Source organism: Gastrolobium bilobum, unplaced genomic scaffold (genome assembly GCF_033153095.1).
Source record: "Gastrolobium bilobum isolate Gb01-03AN ecotype WA unplaced genomic scaffold, APGP_CSIRO_Gbil_v1 utg8260, whole genome shotgun sequence".
Classification (NCBI taxonomy): domain Eukaryota; kingdom Viridiplantae; phylum Streptophyta; class Magnoliopsida; order Fabales; family Fabaceae; genus Gastrolobium; species Gastrolobium bilobum.
Window position 1 is genome coordinate 362005 of NW_026899532.1, and position 24984 is coordinate 386988.

Genomic DNA, 24984 nt, shown 5'->3' on the forward strand with positions numbered 1-24984 from the left:
GGAATCTAAATATATGATAGCACAACCTGATGACTCCCTCAATTATATGTGTTAAAACAATGATTATGTTGGTTAAGAAATACTGGACAGTTTTTCAAAGGAAATTGATTCATGGTATTCATTCATCAAACATCTGATCAGAAAACGTGAAGCATAAATGGTTTTGTCCCATTTATTACAACTAATAATAATATGAATTTAGTCAATTATATATGGCAGATGATGATAATAGCATTAGATATTTCCTCTCTTTTTTTTTTTTTTGAATACTAGATATTTCCTCTCTTAAAGCAGACATCAAAGATAATCTTTTCAATCTTTGGTCTGCATGAAATCCAAGGCCCACAGAGCACTAAGCCACTGATTTTGACATAAAGTGGGAGATGACACCCGTTTTCTTTTCACCAAACAATATAAATGTGAATGTATCATAGCTTGCAAATGGCAATTTAGCATTTGTTCAAAGCAAAGTCTAGTGCCTTATCTCAGTATCAAAAACTAAATAAAGCAACCAACTTGGGCCACCCCACTAAAAAGGGTGGGTCCATATCCTTAGTGTGTGAATTCATTTTGTGTAAATGGTGGCAACTCATGCTTCCACAAGTGTGTCCCACTTCCCACACTACCAATGGCCTTAATGATTCTCAAAACCCAAAAGGGAAGTTATCCAACATCACACATGGGGTGCCACCACAGTGTATCATGATGTAGCACTTCCCTCTAAAAACCACAACCAGGTTGTCACATTTTTGCTCATGTAATACAAAATATTTCCTGTTTCATGCAGGGAGAGACCAAAGAGAAGGTTTGTTTCTGAAACTTGGTGTGTTTGGTCATGGAGAAAAGCAAGTCATTCCCTGAATACTCCTGCTCTTACTCTGAATTTGGGTTCAGAGAACGATCCAACTCATATAATTTTAATGGGCCAAGTGAGAATGGAAGTGGGTTTTGTGCAGCAAATGATTCAGAGCTTAAGAGGAAGAAGAGAATCAAGGCCTATAATGTGTTGACAGTGGAGGGAAAGCTTAAAACAAGTGTAAGAAACAGCTTCAAGTGGATCAAGAATAAGTTCAGTGATATTCGCTATGGTGTGTGAACTACAATTGCTTACTGTGGGCCAGTAATCTCAACTTTGAAGGTAAGAAATTAAAGAAAAAAAAAAAAAAAAACTTTCCTTTATAAAGGAAAATATTGCAGAGGTGTATTTGTGAGGTATATGATATTTTACATGAAAAATGAATGAAGGGGTATGCTGTGTTGGAATATATGTTCTGCAATCAAAATGTCATTTAAGGGTTTCTTGGCTAGTCTTAGGTACAAGCAAGTGCAAACTAGCTTGCTTTGTATAAAACAACCGAGAATTCAAAATATAGTTTTATTCTTATCGTTAGTTTTTTTCTGTTGGAATTTGGATGTATGCTCTATGTGCTTAACTTCTTATCCAAAGAAGATCTGAGATAGCAGAAATCTGAATATGGTTTTCTACTTCATAATTTTAACAATGAGCCTTCCTTTTTATGATTTTAGATATTTGAGGCCTAGCCAAAAAAGCTACTAAAGTAACTGAAAGTATTCATATAAGAGCCACCTTGCACTTATAAATCACTTATACCGAGACATACATAAATTTTTAATTCTTTCTTGTAAATTTTCATCTCTTTTTACTTGGTGATGGTATTTGTCAACTTCTAGTATCTGCAATCTAAACATAGGACTTTACGGGGTTCAGTTTTTGTTGTTTGACTTTTGCCAAGATGTAGCCCAAATCTGCCAAATTCAACTGATTTACTCTCAAGAAGCTGATCTACAAAATTTCTTTTCATACTAGGCTTAGATGCTTAAAAAACTAGGTAAACATGTCACTGTTACAATTTGGAAATTTATACTTGAATTTGACCATTGGAGTTTCATTGTTTAACAAATAGCACCAAGCCTAGTGATTAGCACCCACAGGTTCCTTACTCATTGTCTCTTTGTTCTGTATATCTTAAAACCCAACTTTAACATAGAGATAATGAAGCGAAAAACGACAGGAGTAAAACAAACAAGTAGAAAGGATTATAAAGATCTATACAAGGCAATCATAGAGATTTTGAAGCAAAAAATGACAGAGGAGTAATACAAACAAATAGAAAGGATTACAGATATTTAGACAAGGCTATCACAGAAAGTGACACCCCAACTCATTGTACGTCATGTATGAGGTAGATAACTACAATTATCTAGGCCCTTGATAATGATGTGAATAAGTAAATAATTTAATTATTGATAATTACAAGTTCCAGTTGAGCCAATTGCATGTAGAGAGCTCTATGTTACTATCACGCACTCCTTTCTTCGTTCTTCCAAGTCCTACATTGGTTGTCACTTTGTTCGAGAAAAGATTCTTGCTGGTGAAATTAAAACTAGCTTTGTACCCTCTAATGAGCAATTAGCAGATGTGTTTACAAAATCTTTGAGGGACCCTCGAATAGTTTATATGTAACAAGCTTAGTGCATATGACCTATACCTTCCAACTTGAGGGGGAGTGTTAGAAATATATTGTAATTAGGGTTTTCTTATTTTGTAATTAGAGTTTCCTTATTTTGTATTATGTCAGATTACGTTAGGTTTGGGCTTAACCTATTAGTCTGTTTATATATTGTACAGCCTTCATCAGTCAATACACACAGTATTATTTCAAATGTTCCTCTCTTCTCTCTTGTTATTTAACACAATATTTTAAGGGTCAATATTTGATAACATAGTGACTAACTGCGTGAAGATTTTACAACGCCTATTACAAATTGTAGAAGAAAGATGCAGCAAAAGTTTGAACAATTTAGTACCAAGTTTCTCTTAAAAATATTTAAATAATAAAATTTTCTTTAATTCTTTCGTTGAAGATGATTTTCTATAACAACAATGTGCTGGATTGCAGTTAGTACTTAATCCCACTTGAACAAAAGCACACGCATACTTTGTTGCTGCTGAACATTCAGGATTTTCGGTGATGTGCACCTAAATGTGTGTACCAGGAATTATTCTTTCTGTAAATACTAAATAGAGCGCATAATGTTACTCCTAAGAAATGTATACTACACATAGTAAAGTTCATTTACAAGCCAAAGAGATTTGGAAAGCAAGCAACTTACGTTGATGCTTATTGAAACAGAAGGATCGAAATGTTGGGAGAATGGGTTGACAAATCAGGTCTCACCAAGAGGAAAAAGAATATGTAGAGGAACTTTCAGAATACATCAAATGATAAAATTAAAATAACAATTTTGTGTTTACATAATCTCAGATTTTCCTAATCATCAATTTCAAAGAGTAAATGTTCCTCCCGTTTTGAGTTCCTAAATTCTCTGGTGGAAGCAGACCTGAAAACCTGGTCTGGTCTGTATCTGCTGTCATATTTCTTGGTTGCATTTGGTTTTGACTTGGGTAATTGAGGAAGGTTCTTGATGTTTTTTTCACCAACATTAGCATGGTGATGGAATTTGGGAGACAACTTTTGATCTGAAGACAAAAGTGGAGAGGAAAAGAAAGGTGAGTGGTCTTTAGCCCCAGCTTGGTTTACACTAGATGAGGTACTGCTTGTTGTTGTGCTTTCCAGTTCTTCATTTAGAACATAAGTTTCAGGCTCAGCATTCCTTCTCAATTCCTGAATAATATGTCAAAAAAACACAACAGTACTTAACCAATGAACAAATTATTGTTAATAGTAGCACTTACATAACCAAAATGATGACAAAAAAAAAAAAAAAAGACATGCTCCCTTTAACCTTTGTATAGTAAGACATTCAATACAATATAACAATCTGTAGTTTTTAATTATTCATGTATTTATCCTGGAAACACAACATCAGCTTTATTTTCTAATGTAATCTACTGTATTGTGCACAGTATTCCAACTGTAACAAGTGTGAGCCAGATAGATACGTTAACCTCAAAAGGTGTTTCAATCAAACACTTTCTCTGGCATAATGTGAAACAAGTCAACACAACCACAGTACTTAGGAAATCAAATAGAAGGAAGCTTAACAGGGAAGTCTTTGATTCTATATCAAGGTGGGCAAAACAAAAATTTGAATCTAACTCCATCAAGCATGACAGTGAGCAATTTGTCATTAGCCACAGGATTTTCTAAAGCACAAGGCTTGATACTTACCTCTTTAGAAGATACAGTATGTTCTATTGGCCTCTTAGATGCTAAATTCTTACGGCGCTCCAGATATGTACGAGAACGCCTGATTTTAGAGTTCATGTACCTATAATATTAACAAAGAAATAAGATATTTTTACCAGTACTAAAATAAGAACTTAAATCTTTTCATCAGTTAATTTTTTATATTATCATCGAACTAGAAAAATAAATTTGGATTAGTTGTTCAACGTCACATGTTGAACTAAATAATTCCTTAGTATAAACATAAGTCAGAATCACCCAACCTAAGTACACTGTTTCAATGAACCAATAGTCTGCTAAATTCTGACAAAAAAAATAAAAAATAAAAAAAGTTCATTGTCTATGCCTGTGTAGTGCATATGGCACAGTTCTCACTATGAAAATAAGAGATATACCATTAATCACTGCCACATATACATGTAGACATATATAATAATAGAAGCAGATGTATCTGTGTCTGAACAGTTGTGTATTCACAAGTTGACTAAAGCTATTCTCTAAACCTTTGCAGAAAAAAATGACTTACTTGATCTGTTCGTTGGCTTGAAGAAGCTTATCATCTTCGCTGTAGATTACAGGCAGACCAGAAAGCTCACATGCCAACGGGCTTGTAAAGAAAAACTGCAGGCAAAAGTATACTTATACATGGGAAATTTGGAATAATTTAGGCATTTAATTGTTTCCTAGTTGTTCAGCAGGAATTGCAAGCTGGACTTAACATTGTTGCACATGCTTGTGTGTGGCTTTGTAAATCAACTAGTGCTTCATGATCAGCAAATTAGCCAAAAATGAATCATCATGATTCATGAGAACATAAAATCTATACGTTTTCCATCATGAAAATAATTGGTGGTTTACAGGGGAGAGAAGATAAATTTTCCTCATCAAACCTTGTGGCTACAGCCATTAGTCAATGTTTTAAAGCCTTTCAGATAGAAGATCTAACAAAACTATGTAACTATAATGCATTATTTTGAATCTACAAAAAAGAAAAAGTTGAACAGAAACACCCATAATAATAATAATAATAATAATAATACTAGTACTAGTAAATAAACATGTAAATTGCCTCATAAAGACCCCAATGTTTCAACATCATCACACACCAATCTATTTGCCATTGTTTACTATTTTCCGCAAAGTAAGTTTCAGCCGACTTCTTTCTTTCTTTTTAATGTAACCAGTTTCTTTTCTAACCAGAATATCTAAGGATCTTCAAAGAACCTGACCAAACCATCTCAATCTATGTTCTCCCCTAGTATTTAATATGCAAAATCACAAATTCATAGACAACAAATGGCAATTGGAAAAAGATCAATCTTACGGAAAAGTATTGTGCAGTGTGTAGTTTAACTGTTGGTCAGAAATAACCATTGTTGCCTTCACTCACTTGATTTTTAAGAGCTTTAGATGCACTGCCACGGAATGCAGGATCCAAAGCAAGTAGAGTACATAAAAGACCCAAAGAAGATGGAGGGAGATCCCTGAAAGTTTCAACAAGGCTGGGTCTATAAGACTTTGGAGGTCTAGAAGTTGTAGAAAGTCTGAATTTTCTCCAATACTCCTCTGATGGTGTGCCACATAGCCTGAAAATTCTATGAAGTTGCTCAACCTGGAAGCAAGGAAACTTTATGATTAGCAGATCCAAAAAAATTGAAGATATGCAGACAACACAACACAAAATTGCACAGAGTGGAAATAAAAGACAGATTAGTACAAAAAGAAAGGATTTTCACAACTGTTATGAGCATCATCACCTCTGTTCTGCCAGGCATTATTGGAATTCCTGTAAACATTTCTGCCAGGAGACATCCAGCACTCCATAAATCAATGCCAACTCCATAATCTGTGGCACCTAATAGCAACTCAGGAGCTCTGTACCATAGTGTCACAACCCGGCTTGTGAGAGGCTGGTTATGATTTGGACTATAATAATTGGCAAGCCCAAAATCTCCAATCTTAAGCATCCCATTTTTATCAATCAAAAGGTTTGACCCTTTTATATCTCGATGCAAAATTCCCCTATCATGGCAATGCTGCAGACCTGAAAGCAATTGATGCATATAGCACTTGACCTACATTAACTGATTAAGATTATTAAGGAGAATCAAGGGATCCAAAATGCTAAAACGTCCACATCATCAAAGAGAATCTTTTTAACCTGGGGTTCAGTAAGTCTCTCTTCTTTAGGAGCAATAATTCTTGCCAAATCTGTTTGCATGAAGTCAAAAACTAGATATATACTGTACTGCATTCTTGAAGTGGCTAATCCTTTCAGTTTAATTACATTGGGATGATCCAAATTCTGTAGTATCATAATTTCCCTTGCCATAAATTTAATACTCTCAGGCTCTGATGTATTGAAGCGGACCTTCTTGAGGGCCACAATTTCTCCCGTGTCTCGATCTAGAGCTTTGTAAACATTGCTGTAGGTTCCTTGCCCTACCTGCAAAACATAAATAACACAGGCTAAATCAACCAGCATGTTCCCTTCTGCATTTTCAGTTAGGATATTCATTCAGTTTTGGTCGTCTATAAATAAACTATGCATTAATAAAAATTTATTAAAACTTGCATATTAGATTGTCAGTATAAGGAAGCCAGAAAACTTAAATTGTAGTTGGATATCATTCCGGGTAATAACTTTTTTAATCTAGACAGAAATCATTATCATGATTCCATGATTGCTTGAAGTCTTCATCATATAACTGATCGGATCCTTGATTAAACTTAGTACATATTAATGCCTAATAGGGCTTTCCAAAAGATCATGCATTACACGAAAAATAGAAGTGTCTGCTTGTACCTTACTTGGCAAACAATATTGCTAAAATCAAATCACCTTTTCTCAATTTGTGCTACAAATGCAAATATAGAAAACTTTGGAACTCCTCGTATTCAAGCAGAGAAAAATATAAATCGCTGAAGACCGATCCACATCATGAAAAAAATTTGGAAGCATTATTAAATGCGATGTGGCATATTCATGAAAGCTAACTACCAGCACTATGCAATGGATAACCTGATCATTGTGCAAGAAATACTTTGTAAAAGCATATTTATACTTGGAATTTTCCTTAAACCTTGATCCTAGAATTACCTAATCCATATTATAAAACTTATACAGAACTCAAAAACAAATACCTTATCTATCATTTTGTATGATTCAGCACTCTTGGGAACCAAGTCAGCCAAAACTTGTCTAGGAACATTATCAACTAACCATCTGGGCCACCCATCAACCATATCATCCTCAAAACACTTTTTTGGCAACTTCTTACTCTCATGTACATCAGCATCTCTCGTCTTACTAACCAACACCTCCTTATGACCCCCAACCAATTCAAGTCCTTGCCTTTCGCCATTGCCAACACGAGACTCAACTTTATGCTTTGTGGGTTCTCTGTGAGACTCCACAGGTTCATGTCTTCGACCAGTGGATCTTCTATGAGCAACAAAGTCATCACTTTTAACATACCCATTATCCAATTTCAACCTCTCTAGGCCATTGTAATCTGAAGCTTCCAATGGCTTAGCCTGAACACAGCCCATAACTACCCTTCTGTGATTGCAGCTCCAAAGAATGACAAAGTAGAAAGACAAGGAAAAGGAAAAGGAAAAGGGGTAATAGAAAGGGAAGAATGTGAATAGCCGACCAGGGCCGGCACATTAGGAATGTTGCCGAGTGTACACAACACAAGCAATGGGATCTTTTCTTTGCTTTTTCCGCGGAGAGACAGAGAGAGAGAAAATGACTGCGCAGTTCATGGAATCAGACTCACTCTATCAAAAGCAAATGTTGAAAGTTGGGTTGAGAAGAGGTGAGGGACACACTAGTTACAGGCACAGACTCACAGTCACAGTCTCAGAGAGAGAGAGAGAGAGAGAGAGAGAGAGAGAGCATCGTACAGTGTTGTGACACGTGTCTGTCATTGGCAGACAATAGATCTTTTATTCTTATGTTAGGTCCCACTGCCGGCAACATTCTCAGACATACATATACGACGGGAGATTCTGTTTTGTATATGCTGACAACATATTTTTCTGTTATGTATTTTGAATTTGGTATTCATATTCTTAAATTGTGTTTGATATCTTTACGTATAAGAAATAATTTGTTTTTATTTAGAGATTAAATTTTATTTTGAAACTTATAAAAAAAATTATTTAAATTAATATGAAAATCAAAACATTATGTGTATAATTTAAAAAAATGAAATTAATTTTATTTTATTTAAATAATTAAATTATTCAATTAGGATAAAATTGTCATTTACATAATTAAATTTAAAAACAAATCGATGCTCACCAAATCATGTCAAATTGGATGAGATTTGTAAAATAAAACAATGAAATCTATGAAAATTCCAAAATTGAATTATTTCTTACTTTTTTAGTATTTCAAACGGAATATTTAATTTATGAGTGTAATTTTGTATTTTAACATTTTAAATAGAAATAAATTACTCTTGCTCAACCACCAAAAAAAAAAATTACCCTTGCTCCTTTGCATAAAAAGAGAAAAATAACTCTTCCTTCCTCAACTTATTTTCTTTACATTTTACATCTCTTTTTTTTATACATTTTTTTTTTTTGGAAATATTTCATTAGTTCATCTTCGTAATTAGTTCCATTCGGGGCGGATCCAAGATTAAGGTTTTAAACCCCTTCTAAAGATCACACTAGGAAGGATCGAACACATTATCACCTCCACCTGCTCAACTCCGTTGCACCAACTGAACTACCATCATTTAGTACATTTTACATCTCCCTTCAATCCTTTTTTAACCCTTGGCCACCTTAAATACATCCATATACACATAAAGGTTGTTAACATTTTAATACCAAAAAAAAAATTGATAACATTTTAAGCATAAATGATTAATATTTGATAACGGTGTCGGTATATATATATATATATATGAGACATGATCCGTTTATAAATTTTTTTGAATTTTTTTATAATTTACTCTGTATTCTCCCGGGAAAACATAGTGTAGTTTGTAAAAGTTTGTAGTCTCCCGAAAGAATATAATATAGTTTGTAAGAGTTTGTAAACAAAAAAGTTTGTAAATATAACTTGTCCCTTTATATATATATGGAAAAGGTGGAAGGGTATGCTCATTCTCTCGCTCAAACGCTAATATTCTGACAGCATAGCATACAAAACTACTGGTATCATTGCTCGACCCTTTATATTTTGGTATAATGTTAACGTCAACAAAATTTCCAGCAAAAAAATAATATAAATAAAGGAAAAGCCAGGAAATTTGGTTTGGTTAACTTTTATCCCTTATCAAATCAAATAGTAATCTTTTCAAACTTGAGTAACTTGGTTGCCCTTGCAATTTGTCTTGCCAGTTAATGTGTATGAAATGTCATGCACTCAAATATCATTTACTATTTTCGATCTACCACAAAGTGTGCCTACCCTCTTGGAATGTCAAGAGTTAAGACTAATCCCTTCCAATTCGAATTGTGTAGAGACAGTATTGCAGTTCCTATAAAGAATAGTTGATTAACTGTGATAATATTACACATTTCATCTGTTATGGGTGCTAACTGTAATGTACTTAGAAGTCCATTTGGATGGACTTGTAAAAAATAACATTTTATACTTTATTTATTTTAGAAGTATTTATTACGAAAGTTAAAGCTATTTAAATTTTTTAAAAAAAATATTTGACTTTCAATTTCTATTTTGTTTAGAAATTAAAATTTTTAGCTTAAAAAATTAGATTTTTGACTTTTTGTGATTTCTAATTTTTTTTAAAGCAAAAATCCGAACAGACTTTATAATAAAAGTGCTTTTTTTTCTGAAAAAAAGAGAGTAGCTTTTGGCTAAAAAAAAAATCCATCCAAACGGCGCCCTTTAAGGGCTTACCATATGTATAGCAAGTGTTGAGCATAATGAAAAAGGAAAATCACATTCTTGTTATTCCATAATGTGCAATGAAAGCAAGCTTGCTTTCTATATATGAAGATGAAATAAATGGATCAGAGTTGTTTACACTACAGAAAGCAACAAGAAACTATTGACAGTATAAAAATATTAAGGTATTCATTCCAAATCTATTATCCCGAAATTGGAGAAAAGGATCTTGACTTGATCAACAAAGTCCGAGCCTGTTGCATACTCTGTCAGCATCCCAACAGCAAAACCAAACATTGCCCATCTATAAAGACAAAAACTCCAGATTAAAAAGTCAAATCATAGGTAGAGGAGGACTAACATAAATATGCAGATATTCAATACAAGAGTTAAATTATCATCTTAAAAGAACACACTTATTAACCACAAGTAAGCAAGTTGCTGAAAAGATGCTTCTTTGAAAAGATCTGTGGCTTGGAATATCAGGTAATTAACAGTTCTATTGCCACTAAAGGAGGAAAGACTACAGCAAAATCTTTATCTGCTTTCATATTTCATGTACAAAACTATAAAAGTGCATTGGGGAGACAAAAAATAAAAGCTCCTGCCTCATGCCAATTTTATTTTTTTATTTTTTGGGGGGGGCGGGGGTGGAATTGGAGTTTTTATTTTTATTTTTATTTTTGTTTCCCAACTGGTCCATCAATTACCTGATGAGTCCGGTTAGAACAATGTTGAACTCACATTGATATATTATTTCACTTTATTTTAAGCTGAATTCTTAGGTTTCAACTAAAAGACAAGGATGCAGATAAATGATTGATTAAATTATCCATATAACCGATCAATTGCTTCTGTTCATTTTCACCTTCATATAAAGAAACTGTATTGTATAGATCTATTTCTAATACAATATCATTAACCATAACTCATCAAGTAGCTATCTTGAACCAAAAGATTAGAATTTGAAAAAATCAGAAAAAAGACTAGAATTTAGAAACAATACTAATAATTCCACATGAGAATTTATTTCTCTTAGCAATTGGATTTACAACAATGATGGAAATGATTTTTCTATCAATTACTGACTGCCGAAAAAAAATCTTAAATTGGCCTCCCTTTCATTATGAACTCAGTAGTACTTACCTTGAAGGTTTCTTCTTTATAATGATATAAGAAAGTTTGAGGGGGCATATGCATACAAAATTTCTTCCAAGGAGCCTGAAAAGGCTCAAGACACGAAGTTGAATTCCCTCTGGAACATCCGAGAGATTTCAAATGGAATTTGTTTCCCTTAATTTCTCTTCACTTGGGAAATAATACAATGCAGAGTGAAATTTAGTCTTTGGTGTTAAAATTTGACTGCCACTGCTGCCTAACGTATGTAAGTGATTTTATTTTAGCTGTGCTAAATATCTAAAACAATTCATAAGTCTTCACCAAATAGTTTAACTTTTGTCAGAGTTGGTTTTTGACATGATGTCAGTGATCAAGTGGTAAAGAGTTCAATCCTTATTACCTACATTCTTCTATATAAAATTTAAATTTCAGCACAAGATAGATAGGCTTGTGTATTATTCAGGCTTCGAGCCCAAAAGGCTCTTGCTAGAAGATGAGTGTTGAATATATAAAATAATTCATGACCTTTTACCTAAAGGCTTAAAGTTTTGAGATAATTGGTTCATGGTATACAGAAAGGTATGCTAGGCGATCTGCTTGTCAAATGAGTGAGGACAAAGTTACAATTCCAAAATTGCAATCTGTATATGTAAATGAGTTATTGTTTCCTTCCTGTCTTTTGATAACTACTCTCTAATTATCATAACTAGTGGAGCTTTAGCAAAACAATGTATTATGTTTATCTGAACCTTGGCACCCGTCCAAGTCTTCAATGTTTTGCCGTTCCAATTAAGGGAAGAAATGACAAAAAAAGAGCTAAATCTCCAAATTATTGATGAACACCAGCTTAAGTGAGTTCTCATCAACATCTTCATTCTCCTCCTCCATCATAACAACAGAACTAAGATTATAATCACAGAGAAAGCTGCTAATGTTTTTTTATATTTGTCACAATGAAGGGGGGAAAGGACATAAATGTAATGAATTTGGAAGTAATATCCCATGAAAATTGCTAGCCTATAACTGAGACAGATTTATGTTCACCCAATATTCTGATGAATAGCACATCACTCCAGCATTCAACCAAATTTAACTCACAATTAACTAGTTCTACCAACATAAAGAAAACGCAATTAACATAAACCCACATAAAGAAAAGCTTAAACTTTAAGGGGTCCAAGTAGAAAAAGCTTTACCTTCCATTGCCAATCTCATTTTTCCCAATGAAGCCAAAAAAGGGACCCTGATCTGCTTCTTCAAGCTTCTTCTGTTTGAAGTATTCTTGCAGCTCCTTAGCCTTTTGCCTCTGAAACTCTAATGTAATAACATTCTTGTCATCCCCAACAACAGAAGCTTCCTTCTGAGGTGAAGGCACCACCGTAGACTGTGGTGGAGGCTGAGAAGGAGGTGAGGGCTTAAGGGGCTGAGATGGTTCTCTCAGAGGAGGAGCAACTGGTCTTCTCAGAGGCCCTTCAGTCTGAGAATTCCTTATAGTAACAGCATAAGGCTTGGAAGAATAGAATCTAAAAGAATAAGATGAAGTTGATGAAGATGAACATGTTGGAGAAGAGCAACAAGTTGGGATTTTGATGCATGGGAAAGAAGATGTCACAGACATTTCTTTTCTTTCCTCTTTTTTGCTTGGAGATAGATACACAGTTCAAAGATTTTATTTTATTTTATTTTTATTTAAATTTTTTTATTTTTTATTTCTGCTTTCAAGTCTTTGTTCTATTGGGTTTTGTTCTTATCAAAAAGGGAGGGTAGGTGTGTGGACAAAGTATGGCCAAGTTTCCAATGGAAGATGGCTGCAGTTTAGTGGAGATGTAAGTGCCTTAGCTTGCAACATGGATTTTGTACACCTCGCAAAAGTCAGCAAACTGCATCAACCATTGGATTTTGGCTAATGTTTGACTTAACATTTTTTTGTTAAAAAGATTTCTATTATTTATAGGATTAATATTTTTTATATTATAAGAAATAATTTTATCTCATATGCACACATAAAATATGTGACACTTGTAATTTTTTTCTCTCTTTTTTCTTCACATAGCCTCCCATGGGTATCACACATTTTTATGGATGTGTAGGAGATAAAATTATTTCCTAGAAAAACAAGAATCCCTTATTTTATTCCTATAAATTTACAAAAAAAAAAATAAAGAGTTAATTAAAGGTGGATATGAAAAATTTAATACTTGAACTTTATATATTTTTTATTTTTTTATTTTTTTCATACATTATAATTTTATTTTTCTAATGATGGGTTAAAAATATGTTAGAACAGGTATTTATTATTTTTTTAATTTTAAAATTATAAATAAAATGATTTTTTAAAATTTATTTAAAATGTGAAAATATAATGTTTTAAAATATTATTTTGTTAAATATATTTTTATAATAAATAAACTTATCAGATTAAGTAACATTTAAAAAAAAAACTTAATTTATGTTTAAGATCATGACACGAAATTAGATGATGACAGAGTTTACTATTTATAAATCATCAAATCCAATACTAGATATTTTTACAGTCAACCAGGATTCAATGGGTTACCAGATTATTATTGATTGTACAAGTTAAAAACATTATATTTAAATTAATTAAATTTTGTTTTCTCAATTATATTAAATTAATCACCTATTGCTTTTGTTTTTTGGTTTTTGGTTAACTTGCTATTTTTGTGAATTAACTTACTTAGTTTACTACACTAACATATGCGAAATGAAAGCTCATATAGTCATATCAACAAAAGCCCAAAAGGCCCAACGGTCATAACTTAACCCAAAAGGAACCAAGGTCATTCAGCGTATAAATCGCAGGTATCTCACTAACTTGGCTGACAACCAAAGTAACTTAGCATGCAAGGAAACATCATTGTTGAGATTAGTAGCTCAGGACAACTTGACCTCAACATGAGCTCAATGATTAACTGAGTGCATTAGCTTGTCGCCACCTCTACTAGTGCTAGCCTAACCATAGGCTTCTCTCCCAAAGAGTAGAATGAGAAAGGCCACCATACTCCACCAATAGGAGTGAATAGTGCCATAAAAAGGCAGCATGAAGCAAGACATCCTTCAGACATCCTTCCATTGTAAATACACCATAAATACAGAGGCCCTCAACCCAGGTAAAATCATCTATCCTTGAATATTTGAATCATATTGAACTGTGAACGGACTTGCACGTCGAAATGCTTTGTAAATACTCATAGGCTCCTTAAACTGCACAAACCTCATGTAACCATCTCACCAATGGTCTATCATCTCGGCAACCCAATCATCATCAGTTTTTTTTCTTCGTCAACATCATTTACCTTCAACTTTAAGTGATCAAACTCAACCGAATAGTTATTGGACCAATCACTTACCAATACAAATGACAACTTACTATTTGTGTTGATAATTCATGATGGAGAAATATTTTGTCCTTTTAAAGGATCATCATTTTAGTTAAAACTAATATTTTTTTGTTTAAAATTTAAATTAAAAAAATCACCAACTTTCTCCCTTATAATTTTAATTATATGTCTCTTTTTCTCACTTAAAATAACAAAATTTTATGTCTTTAAAAGGACAAACACCAAACCCTTAAAATAAACTAAATTAATTAACTAAACAATTTATTAACTTAAACGAAAACAACTAAAGCATGAATTATATTGTGTACACGGCCCTAAGAATGATAATGAAGCAAACTGTGAAGAACAAACGAAAATTTAATTTTAAGTATGTCTTTAATTCCCTTTCAAGTATTGCTCTAAAAATAACAGCTCTAGCGAATTGCTAACTATCAGGCGAATGGAACATTACACTATACATGAGAGAATCAACCGCCTTAGCAACTTTAATGGCAATTTTGATTTTATATTTAGAACGCAAAAAAGCAACAAACCGGTCAAGAAATATAGGACACAACTGGTTTCCATACCCCGAATTGCAGGAAAAAGGTTTGATCCCTAGACATGATGGATGAACGCTAATTTTCCCCACAGACCAAGCAATTACAGGAACATAAGCTTTTCTCTATACTATCAACAGATAAACCTCACCAAAATCCTGCTCTTATCATAAATCCGTTCTCAAGCTGCCACCAAAAGTTCACTTCCCCATCATGACAACACTGATTCTTTACAAAATCTTGCATTAGTATCGTCTTTCTTCTAGATATCGCCAGAACATAGCACTAAAACTTTGTTTATCCGTACAAAAATAAGAACATAAAGTAGCATTAAAAATGATGAATCAAAGTCAAAGAATTCACACAAGACAAGAATTATACAACAAATTGATGAGGGGCAGAGGAGCAAAAATTAAAGCCGCAGCAAGCAATTCTAGACATGAAAAATCACTCAGGCAAGATGTTGGTGTACAAGTCCCCCCAGGACTGAAAAATCTCTGCTCCTTTTTCCCAAGCCCAGTGATGGATTGTGTTAGCAATGAATGACCTGTTGAATGACCCTATCATCTTAATGAAACTCAAATTTACATGATCGCGCAGGAACAAGTTCTGCCATTTCCATTATCAAATTCATCATCTGATCCATCCACTTCACTGCAGTTGAATGACAAATTCCATTTTATAGAATCAATTACAGGTAGGAAATAAAACATTAAAACGAAAAACAAAGAAATATAACAAGAAAAAAGGTTACAAAATTTCATCGCAAACATCTCATCAGATACGTATAATAAAGGTCTCGCAGCAGAACACAAAAAATCAATGGTTGTGTGTGAAACTATCAGGGTACAGGTCAGGAAATTGACAAACTGTAGTATGGTTTCATTTATGATATGCTTGTTTAATAAAGATATAAATAGAAATAGTGAATGAAATAGAAATATAATCTTAGTCTCCTGTTACTCCAATATGTTTACATAGTATTGGAAAAAAGAGAGTTAATTTTGTAGTCCCTATAGTTACATTCATATACAAGTCTTAGTCCTTACACATCTTTTTTTAATGGAGTTCCTTTAATTTTATTCAATTTTTAATTGGATCCCTGACGTAAGTAGAAGTAATAACACTGCCAAAATTTGCTGATCTGGCAGATGAACATCCCCATGTCCATATCGGCTAACTTTTTCCATGTTAACACCACATGTGCAAGAAAAACTTTTGTGCACCGGCAGCACCAAACTAGGTGCTCCTTCTCCCTTTTACTGAAAAGGGATATTTTTAAGGGATGTATAAAAAAAAGCATGGGTGAAAAGGAAAATATAAAAAATTTAGTAAAAGGGAGCACCGAAGTGCCCCGAAGTTTCTCTCCACATGTGCGAACTCAGTTTTTTCATCACTCAATTAACAAAACCTGCTCAACTCCAACAGCTAAAATACGTTCCTTTGCAAAGTCCCTTGATTCCTTGAATATATCTCAGCATCACCCTCTCCAACCATTCCTCACAGCTCTGAATGTGAATTAGATCACTACCCAAAATACCTATCTCCAAATCATCTCCTGTAAGGGCCAACAGAACAAGTCAGCCAGGGTATTCCCTATAGCTGCATTCTTTGCCCTATCCAATCTACCCATAAATGTGAACTCCACAATGACCGCCAAGACCCGAAACAGATTGCCTTGGCTTGGACAACTTTTAACCGAAGGGCATAGAATTTCCAATATCTACGGCTTTAAGGATTGCTGGACTGAAATCAATGAGTCAAAAGATGATGAGAACAAAAAACAAGACCTTTTTTGTCCATATAAGAGGGATTGCCTTATACTACGCCCAGAATGCTAATAAAGACAATTAGGGGAGGGGTTTACCTATGAAGCACCGATACTCTTTTAATTTTTTTTTTCAACGTATCGGATACGCGTATCGGACACGTATCCTTTGGTAATTGACATTCTGTATCATCGAGAAGTATCGAAAATGCGTATCGGTACTTCATAGGGGTTTACCACAGGCAATAACATTAGGAATCTGGACAGGACTACTTTTTGGGTTGAGGACAGATCCCATCACCAGAGAGTCAATGACAATGGAGGTAAAGGTAGAAAATCAGCATTGAAGGAAATGCATTTTACCTGAATAGGACCTCAAGCATTCAGCTAGTTTAGAAGCAGTTGTAAACTTGGATTTCAAATTTTGATTGTTTTGTGGAATTGCATTGAGGACCAGTGAAGAGCTCCGTAGGGGAGCAAAAGTAAGGAATTTGATAAGAACTTTGGGATGCACCACTCCAAAAGCTAACTCAAAAAGTAAGAGTGTCAAAGACCTTATAAACCCCACATTAGTTGCCCACACAACCAATGTGGGACTCCAAGTCCCATACCTTGCAAACGGATCCTAACATTCCACCACGCTCCACAGCCCCGGCGCCCACGCGGGCTAGCGCTAGTCTTTTACTAGACCCGAGCGAACAATGCAATACCGGCGTCACCACCCGCACCGCTCGATTGCAACCTGAAGACATAGTGGAAGGCTCTGATACCATTTGATAAGAACCTTGGGATGCACCACCCCAAAAGCTAGCTCAAAGGATGGGAGTGTCCAAGACCTTATAAATCTCGCATTAGCTGCCCATACAACAAATGTGGGACTCAAGTCTCATACCTTGCAAATGGGTTCTAACAGAATTCAGCATGGAAAAAACTTAGCCAGGTGTTCACACATGTGGACATTGAGTCTGCCAGTGCCACCTCGGTGAATTTTGATTGCGTTTTGAATTCCACTGACAGCAAGGACCCAAATACTCTTATAGGAACTCAATTAAGGAAAAATAAAAATTAAAGAGAAGCTATGAATAATAAAAGATATTTACCCAAAAAAAAGAGCCATACATGGCCAAGTAAGTGAAGTCTTGTTAGAGTAAATCAAATTGATTAATGATGATCAAAAGCAATTATTAATAGAACTCACGAGGAGAACACAAACACACTAAACGAATACACGTCTGGACCCTGGAGTACTGTGATCATATGTAGACCAATCAAGCAAGGCCAACAAATTGAACGAATTACATCAGCAGGTTTTAACTTCAGTAGGCCATGATTTAGCCTCCAAAATTAGTTGCTGTATTAGAATGTTCCAAAATTTGTTTAGCAGAAGTATGCCAAAAGTGATTCAATTGCACAGAGATTAATAAGGTGCTTGGTAAAAATTATTGTAAAACTGCAATGATGATTATCTAAAGTATCAAAGAACTATCAAAACAGAGATTTACAAAGTTGAATACATATAGTTCAAATTAGAAATACATCCTAGTGTGCTTATCTAAAAATCAAAGAACTGTCAAAGCAGGCATTATAGATAGATAGATAGATATTCAACAGTCATGCAGCATTGAAAAGCATCCCCGGTGTGCTTATCATAAGCAACTACAGATCTTAAAAGTCCACTTCAAAAACATCAAATACAAATTTGCAGCTTTTGCTGTAAATTATTAAAAAATATAAAACAGTTTCAAACACCACAACATTCCAAGTAAAACCTGCCATAGCCTCTAGTAAAACAGGATCAAGCAGAAAAGCAAACTGTGCAGTTAAACATAGGAGCTGACATCTAGATTCAATAGTAAAAATAAGAAGAAAAAAAATTGTATTGTTGTTCTAGAGATATAAAATAGGGGTGAGGCTGGAGCAACTAGTAAAACTGCTCCTTTACGCTGAAAATTCACGGATTCGAATCCGAGAAACAACTTCTTTGCAAATATGTAAAAGTATAGTTATGTACAAAGATTGCCCTCACCCCACCCTCAGTAGTCGGGGTTTAAAGAGGAGTGATTTTTTTTTTGTTCAAGATATACAAAAGACCTTTTACGAGCATATAATATCAAAGTGAGTCTATGACTATTCAAATTTCTCCAACACTCTTGGTATAAAGTATGGAAATTCTAAAAAAAGTTCCATTGTAGTGCTACATCCAAGTTAATCTCCCAAACCAAGATGCGAACTATTTACATTTCATGCCAAACCAGCAGTATACAAGATGCCTATAGATCAGCCAAAGAAAATATAAATTTCGCAAAAAGATCCTTTCATTTTTTTTTTAATACGGTTAAAAAGTATTATTAAATGTATTGAAAAGAAGTTTTTGTATATTGATCTTGAATAATTTACATGAGTGAGTATTTATACAAGAAAGAATCGCTAAGAATGACTAAGCGATGACTAATCAATCCTAATCACAATCAATTCTAATCAATCACAATCAATCCTAATCAATCATAATCAATCCTAATTAATAGGAAATAAAAACGGAAACATGTTTGAATTATGATTTTCTACAAAATGTAAATGGTGGAATTCTTCAAAATAACACATAAAGTCACTGAAGATCATAAAAGGCATAGGGGTTGTTAAATAATGAGGAAAACGAGAGACTTGTGATGCAATCCACTTGGGAGTTGTTGACAGTTACTGTGGCCTCATGTTATTTGACATTGTCCCCATTTGTATGAGTTAGTTGTTATTGCATGATTGCGCTATTGTTATTGTCTTTCTTCCCGCATCAAAACATCCTCTTAAAGTCTGCTCTCAGTGGCGGCCATTGATAATTCACTACTTCAAAATATTGCAATGTCAAGGACAAAATATCATTTTAGGTCTCATGTTTTTTTGTATTCTTTATAAAGAACCAATTCAACCCAAAAGCTAAAGCTATTAGATGAAAATAAATGAATGATTTTATATTATATTTCTAACACATCTCATCACACAAGAGCCACCTAGGCTTGGAGGATAGATAATAAACAAGCCCACTTACCTATGCTAAAATATCCACAATTAAATATTTATTAAAAGAATAGGGGAAGCAAGGACCAAACTCCAAACCACTTGGTCATAGAGACTCTGGTATCATGTAAAAAATCAATTCAACCCAAAAGTTTAAGTTGTTAAATGAAGACAAATGATTGATTTCATAATTATATTTCTCACATTCTTTATGGTTAATGCTACTGGTGGTCTGGAATGTCCAACAATCTCATTTCGGAGCCGATACCAAGCATGCAAATAGCTCAGTTGGATCCCATTGTGAACAAAGTTGATTCATCCGGTAGACAGATGGAAATGGGATTCTTGGGTCCTGTATCAAGCAATCCTATATCACAGCAACAGGCAACCTCAAATGATCATGCTGGATTATTGAGAACCTCCCTGGGAATCCAAGTGTCAGGGCTTACCCCTTCCAATCATGCAAAGTGGGAGGGTAGAAGAACAAGTAATCTTGTAATGAATCAGCTTCTTTTACCTAACAAATAATCCATGCAAATGGCGATTGGTGACAATGCCAAATAACATGGCGCCATAGCAACAGTCAACAACTCGGATGGCATCACACGTCTCTCGTTTTCCTCATTATTTAACAGGGGTTTAGAAACCTAAAGAAATAACATAAGCATATAGTGCAGAACCACACATACATTATGTGCGCAAACACACAGAAAGTTCCAAATAAGAAGAAAGGAGCCAACTTTGTTTAATGATAATTGATAACTTTGAACTGATCAATAGAGTGAAAGAAATAATAAAAGCAGAAATTAAGCAATTGCACACCCAAAGAAAAAACAGATAAAACTAGGAACCTCTTTCCTTTATTGTTTTATATACTTCTTGTCTTGTGGACAAAAGAATATATTTGATCATAATGGAATCAAAACAATGATAGAGGGTAAGGCATCCTCTTATGAAAGGTCAAAAAAAGGGGAAATTAAATCAACATAACAAATCCTTCCGAGTTCCAAATCCACTTCACATCATATAGGGAAACCACATTACAATAGCCATTAACCAAAAGCAAGTGCAAAAAATGCAGAAATTCCCTGAATATTTATCATTTCTTCTGTCCAATTAAAGACACCAAAAAACTTCCCCCCCCCCCCCCCCCCCCCCCCCCACAACAAAAAAAAAAGCCAAGTTGCCATAGAACTGCCACTCCTTACTCCATAAGAAACCTCTGAAATAGCTTTAAAAGAAATCAATCCAAATTTGCAAGACAAAATTAAGTCATTCCAAATGCACCTACAAGTATCTTCTAAAAATCCAAAGCAGGTGAAATGGTGAATAATGCAAGAACAAATGGCTTTTAGTCTCAGATTTAGCAAAGCGCATAACAAAACAGGAAAGAGTTTTGGAGGCTTCCTAACCTACTACAAATCTTTACTATTATTCCAATTGACAACAGTAATCCAAAAATGAAAAACCTCCAGGACTTAGAAGCTGCCTTTAATTTTCAAAGAGAACTCACAAGCAGACATTCATACCTATTTGAGGTTGAGCTAGATTAAGGAATTACAAACAGTTAATTGCCACAAAAGATAGTTCTGTAAATTACCCGACAGAACCTTAGAAAAAGAAGACAGGAACAGATTTCTAACCTATGTTAAACCCATCCCCCACACCCCGCAGCAAGAAGCACCAAAAATTAAACTTCTAGGTCATATCCTTGGCATTATAAACTATCCCACTTCAGGATTCTAGAAAACTAGAAGTCTAGAACTCCTAACTTAGAATTCAACCACATGTTCTGACTTTTTTCTAATCATTTGAGTTAGTAAAATGATTTTCCAAGCATTCTATATGTCATATTTTAGAAAACCTTTCTACAGTTATTAAGCATATGATTAAGCTGTGCAGTTTTTTTTTTTTTTTTTTTCATTTTTTCCCTAGATTATTTAGGGCGTGCTTGGTAAAGCAAAGGTGGAAGCCTGGAAGGCATGAAAAAAGACCATCTTTCAACACAAAGTACGTCCAAATGCATCCCACATTTTTAATTCCAATCAAGAACAGTACCAGTTTAGCTAATGTGATACCAGTGGGACCAAATAGCATTTGGAATGAACAAAATGTTAGGGCTTGGAGAAGCCATATATGCACGCACATTCTCAATTCAGAATTCAGTTCACATTTCATTTCGCAAAAATGAACACTAATTTCACTCAACTCAACCTCAAGCCAAAATGCTAAAAGCTTCATACATCATATATCACAGTAAATATTAGATATTTAGATTATTTATAATAAATAAAAGGGAAAATGAAAAAGGCCATTCAAGCATATCTGATTCACTTGTGTCAATTGCTCAAAATAAAATCTCAGGAGCTCCTAATGATAAAATTTGATTAACAAGACCTTTTAAGTTTTGCAATTGAACAAAGAAAAAGACTCCTCCTTTTAAATTAACTGCTATAGAAAATAAAAGATTTAAATACCTGGGCTCAAATTCTCGTATTTCAACAAGCTCACTACCACAAGCATCTGTCCACTGCACTTTCCTTCTCTCAGCTTGACTACCAGGAGTATAAATCCCCTCTCCACCTGATGCTTCATGTTCATAAGCAGCCTCAACATGTACTGGTTTATTAATTTGTGGCCTTTTCATGCTACTTTTAAGTTTAACCTTTCTACTATCATGATCATCCTCTACATGAGCAGAAGGGTCCTTTCCCTTGTTGGAAACCAGTGGCCCTGGTGAGGCATCTTGGTGTTGGGCAGGGCCCACTTTAAGAGGAGATGGAGTATCAAGCCCTGCGGAAGTGCGACCAAAGCAAACAAAGGAGGCACACCCGCGGGAGAGACGGTTCTTTGTGGACGCCAGCTGGAGCTCTGGGTCAGATTCTTGGTCTACCAACTGGTACTGGTTCCACGGCGCAACTCTCATGGGTTTATCCTCATTCCTCTGGCCCAAGAGGAGAAGGCTCAGGCCTTTACTATACCCTGAAGCCGAAGCAGAGAAGAATCCTCCTCCTTCTACTGCCAATAACATCAGTTCTTCTCATCGACGCACCATAAATTGATTTCTGTATATGGCTCCCTCCACTCAGAAGAACCAAAGTTACAGCCTTTTCAACCAAAAGTAATCAGAGTCAGAATGATTTTCCATAGTTTTAAAGTCTTTCCTTTTATTAGTTTCAAAAAAAAAAAAAAATCTTTCATTCTATATCTTCTTTAACTAATTTTAACAGTAGTTTCCATTCCACTTACTCCTTTCAACCGTTAAAGGACAGAATATGCTCAGATGAACAAATTCAATGTTGATCAGATAACAAAAGCACATTTCACAGGGAAGATACAGATTTGAAAAGCCGTAAGGGTTAAGACAAGGGCAGTCTCACATGACTAAAACCACTTTAAGAGTACCTCAAGTTTCTAGATGCTCCAAAAACGTGGTGAATCTATTGTTTTAACTTTAGAGAAAGGGGGGAGGGGTGTTTTTGCTGAAATTCTCAATTTTGTTCATCATATTTATACAGAAACCAAGTTCTACATTTAAAAAAAAAAAAAACTCACTTAAATAATACTCCCAACCATCTTATGTAAACCGTCATGTATATTTTCTTACCAACCCAATGAACATGCACGCGAATATATATGAACAACTCCTATCGATTCACTCTACATGTTAGCAGCCAATCTCCCAAAAACAATCCCAACTCCAAGAAAGTAAATTAAATTGCCAAAAAACAGAAAAAAGAAACAAACAAACAAAATCTGCAAAGCTTCTCAGTTACTTAGAAAAGCATGAGAAATCAGAAACCGCGGCACCAAATACTAAACACAGTGAAATGAAACTCAAATCGAACAAAGCAAAGCGAGATTTCAAAGTGTCGGTTTTCCCTAACTTTCTCGGGAAACAAACGGAAAATCTTAGATCGAAGAAGAAAGAGAGAGATTATAGTACCAAAACAGTGCCGGAGAATCAACAAGGGCGTCACCAGCGCGTGGATCAACGGCAAGAATTAGTAGCATCTGCGGTGGCCAATCGCCACCTGTACCTAAAAGTCGGCGAGTAATTGAATTGAACGACGAATAAGAACGGAAAAAAAAAAAAAAAAACGGTTCTGTATTTTTTTTCTTCTGGTTCCAATTATTTAAAGGAGGATAGGAATAGGATAGTGACCCACAGGGCGCATGATAGCGACGTGACCCCATTTTTTAATGTGCGCAATGATAAGTAATTTTTTTTTATTATTTAAATACATTGAGTTCTTTTTTTAGTACAGCCATTTTAAGTTTTGTTATTTATTTTTTTATGTAATAAGAATGATTAATGTTATTTTCTTGATAATGGTTGGTTTCTTTCTTGAGTTCAATAATAAGTAAACTAGTTTCATTATGATGTTGGGAAAATTCTAGAAAAAGAAATAGCTAAATAATTATTACACGTCTTTCTAACTCAATTTTACTTTTTGTGTGATGAATCTTAGGGTGAAGATAAGACGTCAACTAAAAATGGTAGACATGATGAAATCATGAAATTGATATGTTGCTGTTGCTGTTGCTGCATGCTGCTTTCTGACAACAAGAGAGATCAATACAAGAAAGATGTCTTCCTTAATTGGGGTAAGTCAATATATGTTTACTAAATAGAACTTCAATGAGAAAGCTGTAATGGATAAGTGTCTTCTCAAGTACATCATAAACCTTGACTTTTTTATATTTATATCACACATGTCAAATTAATTACTTACTCTTATTGACCCGATGAGTAAACTGAATATGTATTGTTATTAATAATGTCTTAAAAGAAGTTGGAACAACTATTACAACAGAAGAAGATGTGGAACTGTTGAGATTATAACGAAAGTTAAGTAAGTTTATTCAAAAAGACATAACCATAAAAGATTTGGTATTTGTCATTTTAAATGACATAGGTTATGTCATTTTAGGAGAGAGATAGACACAGAAAAACGAAAATCATGGGAGAGAAAGTTGATACTTTTTTTTAATTTAAAATTCAAATTTTTTGTGTCTGTATCTCTTTTAAAATGACATAACTTTTTGTCATTTAAAATGACAAACACTTTTCCCAATAGAAAATTATTACTTTGCTAATAAGAAAAGTTTTACTTTGGTAATAAGAAAGTATTACTTT

General features: G+C 34.2%; 3 protein-coding genes across 3 annotated transcripts; all 3 read right to left on the minus strand.

Moving 5' to 3' along the window:
* Nucleotides 1–3293: 3293 nt before the first annotated feature.
* Nucleotides 3294–7724, minus strand: LOC133290984 (probable serine/threonine-protein kinase At1g54610). Its single transcript, XM_061489144.1, has 7 exons — nt 7317–7724; nt 6334–6618; nt 5930–6247; nt 5563–5784; nt 4699–4793; nt 4155–4254; nt 3294–3647 (listed from the first exon to the last, which is right to left on the minus strand). The coding sequence occupies exons 1-7, from the start codon at nt 7722–7724 to the stop codon at nt 3294–3296; spliced, it is 1782 nt and encodes a 593-aa protein (XP_061345128.1).
* A 2366-nt stretch (nt 7725–10090) lies between these two features.
* Nucleotides 10091–12877, minus strand: LOC133291014 (light-harvesting complex-like protein OHP2, chloroplastic). The gene is made up of 2 exons (XM_061489185.1): nt 12360–12877; nt 10091–10348 (listed from the first exon to the last, which is right to left on the minus strand). The coding sequence occupies exons 1-2, from the start codon at nt 12779–12781 to the stop codon at nt 10234–10236; spliced, it is 537 nt and encodes a 178-aa protein (XP_061345169.1). The 5' UTR covers nt 12782–12877; the 3' UTR covers nt 10091–10233.
* Nucleotides 12878–15028: 2151 nt separating this feature from the next.
* On the minus strand, nt 15029–23929 carry LOC133291029 (uncharacterized). Its single transcript, XM_061489208.1, has 3 exons — nt 23791–23929; nt 22322–22951; nt 15029–15718 (listed from the first exon to the last, which is right to left on the minus strand). Exons 2-3 carry the CDS (start codon nt 22873–22875, stop codon nt 15649–15651), a joined length of 624 nt encoding a protein of 207 aa, XP_061345192.1. The 5' UTR covers nt 22876–22951; nt 23791–23929; the 3' UTR covers nt 15029–15648.
* Between the last annotated feature and the right edge of the window lie 1055 nt (nt 23930–24984).